This window comes from Odocoileus virginianus, chromosome 3 (assembly GCF_023699985.2).
Source record: "Odocoileus virginianus isolate 20LAN1187 ecotype Illinois chromosome 3, Ovbor_1.2, whole genome shotgun sequence".
NCBI classification, from domain to species: domain Eukaryota; kingdom Metazoa; phylum Chordata; class Mammalia; order Artiodactyla; family Cervidae; genus Odocoileus; species Odocoileus virginianus.
Genome location: NC_069676.1, coordinates 36995616 through 37005526, shown reverse-complemented (window position 1 = coordinate 37005526; position 9911 = coordinate 36995616). Strand labels below are relative to the sequence as shown.

Sequence of the window (9911 nt, the reverse complement as noted above, 5' to 3'; positions counted from 1 at the left end):
GTTGGCAGCTCTTCTGCCCATGTTGTGGGTAAGTTTTGAGCTGGAAAGGAGATTAAGTGAAAGTTGGTGTAGGCTGGAGGAGCAACCATGGATGAGCATCACAGTTGGGTCATGGGAACATAGAGGACAGCACTCAGCACACTGAGCAGGAAACAAGAGAGTAGAGAAAGGTGTTAAAGAAAAGAAAGGTGTGCACAGCCAGGCAGGAAAAGAAGGACTTTTACAGCTCAGGCTCTCTACAGTGCCTGCTAGGATAACTCAGGATCTCCAGGTTAGCAGACAATTGGCTCTACTATAGAGCTCACATAATGAGGGAAACATCTGTGAAGACTCACTTTAGACCATGCTTAAGGATATGGCATCAGAAGCCTGGAAAGAGCTCTTCACCAACTTTGGAATACAGAAGGAGATTGGCACGCATTTTTTACAGAGACTCGCTGAGAGAGACAAGTGTGTGCATGCATGTGTGCTCAGTCATGTCTGACTCTTTGTGACCTCATGGACTGTAGCTCGCCAGGATCCTCTCTCCATGGGGTTTCCAAGGTGAGAATACTGGGGTGGGTTGCAATTTCCTTCTCTAGAGAGATATAAGAATAATAATAAAATAAAATAAATATAAATCTCCCCTTGAAAATTAGCCCCAAAGCAAGCAAGAATCAGAAACATAAGCCCAATTAACACTAGTTCATTCAAGATGAAATTCATACTATAGAAGATTAAATGAAGAATTTAAAATAGTATCTTTAAAAATTCAGTTACAATTGATTTATAATATTATGTTCCAGGTGAACAACATAGCAATTCAATATTTTCTTAGACTATATTCCTTTTAAAGTTATTATAAAACATTGACTATGTTATGATGTGCTGTACCTCACACTGAACAACAATAACGATATTTGCTTTATATATATGTGCTCCTATATTAGGTTTTACATTTTAATGAATGCTATATACTCTGTTCATGCTGATCCCTTTATCATTTTATTATGCCCTTCTTTGTCTTTTGTTCTATATTCTTTTTAAATTTAATTTTTAATTGGAGGAAATTTGCTTTACAATGTTGTGTGGGTTTCTGCAGTACAACAACAAGAATCAGCCATAATTGTACATATATCCCATCCCTCTTTACCCTCCCTCCACTTTCCCGATACCACCCATGTAGGTAATCACAGAGCACCAGTCAGGGCTCCCTGGGTTATATAGCAATTTCACACCAGTTATTTTACATGTGATAATGTATATATGTCAATGGTACTTTCCCTAGTCAACCCATTCTCTCCTTCCCCTGCTGTATTCACAAGTTTGTTCTCCACAACTACATCTCTGTTCCTTCCCTGCAAATAAGTTCATTAGTATCATTTTTCTAGATTCTATATACATGCCTTAATATATGATATTTGTTTTTCTCTTTCTGATTTACTTCACCCTGTATAACAGGTTCTAGGTTCATCCACTTCATTACCACCAACTTAAATTCGTTCTTTTTAAGGTGGAGTATATTTCACTGTATACATGTACCACATCTTCTTAATCCATTCATCTGTCAGTGGACATTTAGGTTGCTTCCAAGTCCTGACTAATGTAAATAGTGCTGCAATGAACATTGGAGTACATGTATCTTTTAAAATTGTGGTTTTCTTGGGCTATATGCCCAGTAGTGGGATTGTTGGGTCATATGGTAGATTTATTCCTAATTTTTAAAGAAATCTCCATAGTATTTTTCATAATGGCTGGATGAGTTTATATACCCACCAAAAGTGCAAGAGTGTTCCCTTTTCTCCACATCCTCTCCAGCATTTATTGTTTGTAGATTTTTTGATGATGACCATTCTGACGGGTGTGAGATTAATACTAGTCACTGTATTAACAGTGTTGATTTCCATTTCTCTAATAATAAGTAATCTTGAACATCTTTTCATGTATTTATTGACCATCTGTATGTCTCTTTTGAAGAAATGTCTGTATAGGTCTTCTGTGCATTTTTTTGTTGGGCTGTTTGTTTTTCTGCTATTGAGCTGTATGAGCTGCTTGTATATTTTGGAGAGTACCCATTTGTCAGTGGCTACATTTGCAATTAGTTTTTCCAATTCTGAGGATCTTTTAATTGTGCTTATTGCTTCCTTTGGTGTGAAAAAGCTTTTAAGTTTAATTAGGTCCCACTTGTTTATTTTGTTTTTATTTCCATTACTCTAAGAAGTGGGTCAAAGAGGATCTTGGTGTGATATATGCCAAAGAGTGTACTGCCTATGTTTTCTTCTAAAAGCTTTATAGTTTCTGGTTTTACATTTAAGTCTTTAATACATTTTGAGTTTATTTTTGTGTATGGTGTTAGAAAGTGTTCTAGTTTCATTCTTTTACATGTAGTTGTCTCTTTTTATTCATGCATTGCTTTCCTAGTTTCTGTAGCTCACTGTGCATTAGTTTTTTGAGAATATTTAAGAGAGTTGACTTAAAGTTTTTGTTCAGTAGTTCTAAAGTCTTTGCTTTCTTCTGTGGATGAATTCTAACTTTTTATTTTCTTCATGCTTTGTTATTTTTTCATTGAAAACTGGATAATTTTCAATATTATGATGTGGTAACCTTGGAAATTAAATATCCTCCCCTTCCTGGCATTTGTTCTGTTGCTTGCTATAGGCATTGGATATTTGTTTAATGAACCTTATATTATATTTGTAAAGTCTGTGTTTCTGTCACAGTTTTGTGCCTTTAGAGAGAATGGAGGCAAGTTACACTAGTAACTACAATTCTTAGAACCTTATAACAGGGAGGTGACTTAAGGTTGTTTATCACTTTAATTCACACAAAAAATGTTTTGTGATGAAAAATTATTGTTCCCATTTTACAAATGAGTAAATGGATTCAAGTAGGTTCCTAGCTCAAAATGATGCCTAAAAATATTGACACTCAGCTCTATGTAACTTCAATGTCGTGTCTGTGCAATGCTATGTTTATTTCTGTAAATTTCTTAGTATGACAGAAACTCAACTGGGTCAGAGCTGATGGAAAAGTGAGAAAGAGGTGGTCAGTCTAGGGAGGTGATGTGTTTTTCATAGCAGAGTATTTGTTGAATTTTTGACTTGAGAAATTCCAGTGGAATTGAGCTCTGAGATTAGAAAGGTCAGTGTGATATTGGATGGGAACATCTTATAGCTTAAGTAACAGGAAGAGGCATAAGGAACCAGAGGGACAAAAGTCTGGAAGACTCTGGAAGATTTATTGTCTCCTTCACCTGCATCCAATATTTACTGATTACTTACAATGTAGGTCATATCCCAGAACAAAAGTCAATATTTCCCATTCCATTTTGGAATGGAAGAAGAGTCAGTTCTTCCCAGATTGACCCATAGAATCTCTCCCCAGTTTTCCCTTCAATGTTTCCCTGAAAGGGAGTTTGTTTACTGGTGAACCGAGATGAGCAGAAAACTTTGCAAGAGGCTTCCTTTCCCAAAAGGTTTAACTGCAACAGACTGGGGAGAGAGATGTGGCAGAGGAGAGTTCTCTAAGGACTTGTAAGAACAGAAGTAACTTTCTTTAGTCACAGTAGAAGGGAAAACAAAGAGTCTCAGTGACAAGTGACAAAGAATAAAACCTCTCAGCTGGGTGCTAAACCTGGCCAACAAGTGTTTCTCCACAGGTGATAGACTCTGCTGACTCCAAGATAGAAGTCCCTTCCTTCCTTCCTTGTCTAGCCCTCTTACATGGTCTTTGCTTTTGGATGAGGGCTGTATGGTCTCTCTGTGCTCTAAGTTTTCTTTCCAAATGGGTTTTTCTTGACCATTAAAGATTCTAACAGATTTTTAGCATGAAACACTCTTTTCCAGGATTTTGGGGTTCCTTCTTTCTGAACTTTTTCTTCCCATTTCAACCAGTCTTAATGCATTTCTTCAAAATCTTTCCACAGCCAAGGTGGGAGACAATGGATAGTTCCTGTTGATGGATGGGGAGTCTTCCAGACATCTTGACCAACTGATATTTTCACAAGTTAGGAGGAAATTCTAGAGGAGTTCTGACCAAACAAGCCTTTCTTTCCCTGGAAATTTCTCTTCTCAATGCTTAATAATTCCCTTTGGCTTCTGTTTCAAGAAGATGGAGATGTGTAGTTTTCTCTGCAGTTAGAGAGACCCCAGTGTAGATCCAGCTGAGTGATCTGATCAGTCCTTCTTGGGTTGTGGAATCTATCAACTCAGGGCATAGAGCTCCCAATGGAATCTACCTCATGACTCTCCAGGCCTTCCTGATTACATGGTTTTGGGTAAGGCTCTTCCTCTCTGTGTCTTATACTTTACCTCTCTGCTAAGAAATGCTTACAATGATTTTTCATCTGACAACTATCCCCGATGTTCTCCTGATTACTATTTATCTTAAATTATAAAACTCTTGTTTGGTTAGATTTTGTTTTCTGAAATGATTTTTCTCCTAATCCTTTACTCCATGGGTAGAACTAGAGAAAACCCAAGAGTTGCTTGATCCAGTATTTCATTTTAAAGCTCAGGCAACTGAGACCTAAGAGAAGGGAAATTTCATTCCTGTGGTCTCATGACCAGTTTAACAATGGTATACATAATTTGTCTATTCAAGTTTAAGGAAGTGCAACATGGCCAGACCATCTGAAACTGGCCCCTTCAAGGTACCGGGAGAGTGTCTCTGATACCTGTTTGTTAGATTTTGAAAGATTATGGTGAAGTCCTCTCATGCTTATCTACCATTTGTGCTTATGTTTGCAACTCATGAAAACAAGTTTTTGCTTGTCTTTCACTAAAACCACATAATTTTTTTTCCTATTGGATGATCTCCTGTTCCTCTTCTACCTGAAGAGGCCAGAACTCTGCTCTTATTTGGAGAAATGTTTTGGTGTGTTTGCTCCTTCCTCTTTCTACACTGTAGCTTCCTTCTCTTTGAAAAAGTTCTACCATAGGTTTGACTTCTCCTCATTCTGCTTCCAGGCTCTTTGAGAAAATTCCTAGGTGCACCCCTCCAGGAGTCATTTATGCACAACCTTGGGCTCTGCAAGCCTTATCTGAGGGATGCAGGATTGCCTTTCTGCACTGAAATATCTCCTGCTTTGCCCAGCTGAGACTATATCTGCAATAGGTATCTGGTAAGGCTTTGTCAAAAAAAATTTGCTTTACAGTTGGTACCAAGGGATTACATTACATTGGAGTAGAGCCATGTTTTTATCAGTAAAGATTAGTTTCCCCAAGGCATTTATTGAAAGTCAATTGATGCATCTGATGAGCCTAATTAAACAGTGGCCAAGTTTCCTATTAAGATGTAAATTCAAACTCTAATGCAATGCACTTAAAAATATTCTCCTTCCTTGCATTTCTCTTGCTACCACCTTGTCCAGAGCATAATAAGTAACAGAAATTGTAGACATCATTATGCTCCTGCCCATGTGTATTGGGTACCTACTATGTGCCAGACACAAGAGTAAAGGCTTTATATACATAATTCATTTTATTCTCACTGCCAGAATGGATGATAAAACTGAGGATCACAATGAGCAGGTAACCTGCCCAACGTAACACAGCCAGTGGCCACCTCTCGCTTGAACCATCACAGCTTCTTACGAGTAGTTTCTCCCCTTATCATGTCTCCTTCTCTCTCTGTCATTCAGTGAACAGGCTTAGCCCTACTCCTCTGCTCAACAACAGTACCCACCATTTGTTGATCATTTTCTGTGTGACCAAGGCAAGTGTCTGGTGTTTTTGAACACATGAACTCAGTCTTCCTAACCACCCTGGGAGGTGATTATTCTCGTCCTCATTTTGCAGATGAGATGAAAGAGTCAGTGAGCACTTAACTGAAAACTAATAATTGATGGTGTTACTAGTTACTTTCAGAGATTTTGACATTTACATAAATGTATACAGAAACATATTCATTTCTTTTTACACATATATGAGTAAAATATAATATTAAGTAATACTCCCTGAAATGTATGAAATATAATAGAGTATAAATGTATGATTGTAATATGATGCTTATTTAAACATATATATCATGTAATTAATATAAAATAAGTAATACAATACCTTATATGTACAATTTTACTGTATACACTCTTCCGTAATGTCCCTTTTACATTGAACAATATAGTTTGGGGACAATTCTATATAAACACACCAAAAGCAACCTCATTTGCATATTATTTCCATTTTCCTCCTGATAGGTACTTAGTTCTTTTTACCTGTGACTGCTGTCTTTCTAGTGGCTTTTTTCAGGAAGCAGATATTAGGTGTGTTCAGTTTGCCATTTTAGTCCAGAGGTTGAATTGTTAGTATATCATGGATTGCTAGACTAGGTTTTGAGGATACTATTTTGTTTTCCTTGAGCTACTGGGATGGAGAACTATGTGGTTTTCCTAATGTACATCCTGTCTTTTCTCCCTATCACTAATACAGAACTATTCCTGCAAATACAACTAATCTACATGAGTCTTTGTTCAAGTCCTTCTCCTCTGCTACTTGGGATAAACTACTATCTTTAGAATCCTTGTACCACTTTCCAGCTTCTGCTGGCTGAAACTGGTAGTTTTGGTTCTATTCCTATCTTGGGAGAGGTTACTTTGTGGTTTATGCTCACAGGTGTCTTTTTTTCCCTTTCTTTGTTCAATTGCTACTGCTTTTGCTATCCCTTCGAATTTTATGTTGTGGGTTCTACTTTCAGCTAGTCTAACTTTATCCAACATAGACTGTGTTCCTCTCACTACTGATTTTGAGTGACTTTTGAGAGAATTCTACCTCTAAATGGTCATATCCAAAATGCAAGGGTCTTTTTGGAAATTAATTGGGATCTCAAAGAAATTATACATTAAGTTTGTGGAGAATTTACATCCTTACACTGTTGAGCTTATGTCTCTAAAAATATGCATAGCTTTTTTCAGGCCTTCTTTTCTGTCTTTCAATTATGCTTTATAATTTTTAGCATTGGGGTTCTTTCCTAGACACTTCACAGTTTTTATTGCAATTATATAAGTTGTTTATTTAGTGGTATGTATGAGGAAGATTCAGATTTTTGTATGTTGATCTTATACATAGTATAATGTTACTTTAACATTATATTTCCATATTGCTAATAGATGTGTAAAATACACAGTTGGAGAGAGATAACCCTCAACCCTACTACCTAAATGGAACCATGTGCTTAAGTATATTGGCATATTTCTCACAGTTGCTTTAAATACTTAAAAAGACTAGTTGATGTAATTTTTTTGCTCAGTAGCTATTAAAATGTCATAAGTATTCCACTGGCAACATATTTTATTATTTGATTATTTTATAATTTACTTTGTGTTGGGTTTTTAGGTTGCCTCCAGTTTTTCATTTACTAGCTTCTTAAGAAATATTTTATGTTTCCATATCTGAAAAAATAATCTCCCTCTCTCTCAGTTTCCCCACTTATTAACAGTAATGAAAATCAGTCTTTCCAGGCAGTTATGAGGATGTGACAGAGTGGTCATGGTGGTGCCTGGCACATGAGAATTGCTCGTGTAATGTCAGGTATCATTATTTCTGTCCTACTAGAAATAGCTTATGCTTTCACTTTCAGTGTTTAATATCACTTTATAAGATAGCTGTTATCTCAAATTAATATGAGAAAACAGGTTCAGAAAGGTTATGTAAATGCTCAGTTCACAGAGATGGTAAATGCCTTTGCTACTTTAGTACATTTGCCTGAAAAAGAAAATCTTTGATTAAAGCTGGCCTAGCACCCCACTCCAGTACTCTTGCCTGGAAAATCCCATGGACGGAGGAGCCTCGTAGGCTGCAGTCCATGGGTCCCTAAGAGTTTGACACGACTGAGCGACTTCCCTTTCACTTTTCACTTTCATGCATTGGAGAAGGAAATGGCAACCCACTCCAGTGTTCTTGCCTGGAGAATCCCAGGGACGGGGGAGACTGGTGGGCTGCTGTCTATGGGGACGCACAGAGTCGGACACAACTGAAGCGACTTAGCAGCAGCAGAGCTGGCCTAGAGCTTGGTATATGGAGAAGGCAATGGCAACCCACTCTGGTACTCTTTTGCCTGGAAAGTCCAATGGACAGAGGAGCCTGGTAGGCTGCAGTCCGTGGGGTCGCGAAGAGTCGGGACATGATTGAGTGACTTCACTTTCACTTTTCACTTTCATGCATTGGAGAAGGAAATGGCATCCCACTCCGGTGTTCTTGCCTGAAGAGTCCCAGGGATGGGGGAGCCTGGTGGGCTGCTGTCTATGGGGTCACACAGAGTCGGACACGACTGAAGTGACTTAGCAGCAGCAGCAGCAGCAGAGGTTGGTAAGAGACTGTCTATAGACTGGAGACAGACTTGTAGTAGAGGCGAAATCAGTGCCGACTTTAGCAATAATAGCTTGACATGTGCTTCTCAACAAGATGCAGCAAGTCCTAGATTTAAAGCAGCATCAGCAACAACAGTCTGCATCTTTGTTACATATTCTTTCTCTTAAGAGGACATGTCTTTTATTCTAAACCAAATAACATTTAAAGTGGGCAACATATTGGAAAAAACTATAAATGACTTCAGTAAACATTAAACATAAACCACCTGATTCCAGATTCCAACCATCTGCTGGTGCATACTTCTGCAGGAACAATGGCCTTGGTGAAAAATCAGACTCTCATCTCCCACTTCATCCTCCTGGGCCTCTTCAACGACACACCACTGCACCTCCTCCTCTTCTCCGTCATCATGGTCATGTTTCTGGTGGCCCTCTCTGGCAATGGGCTCATGATCCTCCTCATCAATGCTGACTCCCGTCTACACAGCCCCATGTACTTCTTCCTCAGCTGGCTGTCACTCATGGACCTCATGCTCATCTCCACCATTGTACCACGGATGGCCATCGACTACCTCTTGGGCCATGGCTCCATCTCCTTCACAGGCTGTGGGCTCCAGATCCTCTTCTTTGTCACCCTGCTGGGGGATGAGTGCTTCCTGCTGGCTTTCATGGCCTATGATCGCTATGTGGCCATCAGCAACCCACTGAGGTACTCAGTGATCATGAACCGCCGAGTCTGCTGGCTCATGGTGGCATTGTGTTGGCTCTCTGGTCTGGTGGATGGGTTGTTTCAGGCCATCTTCACCCTGAGCTTTCCCTACTGTGGTTCTCAGGAGATCGACCACTTCTTCTGTGACATCCCTGCAGTGCTCAAGCTGGCCTGTGCTGACACTTCTCTCTATGAAACTATGATCTATGTGTGCTGTGTCCTTATGCTGCTTCTGCCCTTCTCTATTATCTCCATCTCCTACCTGTTGATCCTGATAACCGTGCCCGCATGCATTCTGCTGAAGGTCAGAAAAAGGCCTTTGCTACCTGTTCGTCCCACATGGCAGTTGTGTCTCTCTTCTATGGGGCTGCCATGATTGCTTACATGCAGCCCCAGACCTACCACTCCTCCAAGCAGGACAAGGTGGTCTCAGCCTCCTATACCATGATTACCCCTATGCTCAACCCACTCATCTACAGCCTGAGGAACAAGGAAGTGGCTGGTGCTCTCAAGAAACTCCTGGGGAGGTGTCCATGTGGTGGGGGACAGGAATAGCATGGCACTGCCACTGCTTATACAGCTCTGGGCCCTGGGAACCTGGCTTACTCAAATGTAGTTTGATTGAAGGAGGTACGAATATGTCCTACTGAAAATTAAAGTTAGTTTCTGACCAGAAGTAACAAGATTAGCACATCAATTCAATCTACCCTGTCCATGCTGAGTATAGGCAATGTGGCAGGAAGTCAGAGCCTCTATGGTTACATAGTACAGAAGACACAGACCCTTAATCCCTCAGCTGCTGGCAGACTAGGCACAAGACCACCCTCAGCTGTGTGCCTTCAAGAATTACAGAAGGCTGAGGAGAGCTGCCCAAGTTCATGGTTCTCCTTGGTGTGCTGCCTGAATCTCATGACTTAT

General features: G+C 39.6%; 1 protein-coding gene across 1 annotated transcript; it reads left to right on the top strand.

The window, feature by feature from the left end:
- The first annotated feature begins 8598 nt into the window (after positions 1-8598).
- Positions 8599-9548, top strand: LOC110148184 (olfactory receptor 2V1-like). The gene is given in 2 exon segments (XM_020910095.2): positions 8599-9274; positions 9277-9548. Coding segments are annotated over 2 exon segments (948 nt in total).
- Positions 9549-9911: the final 363 nt, after the last annotated feature.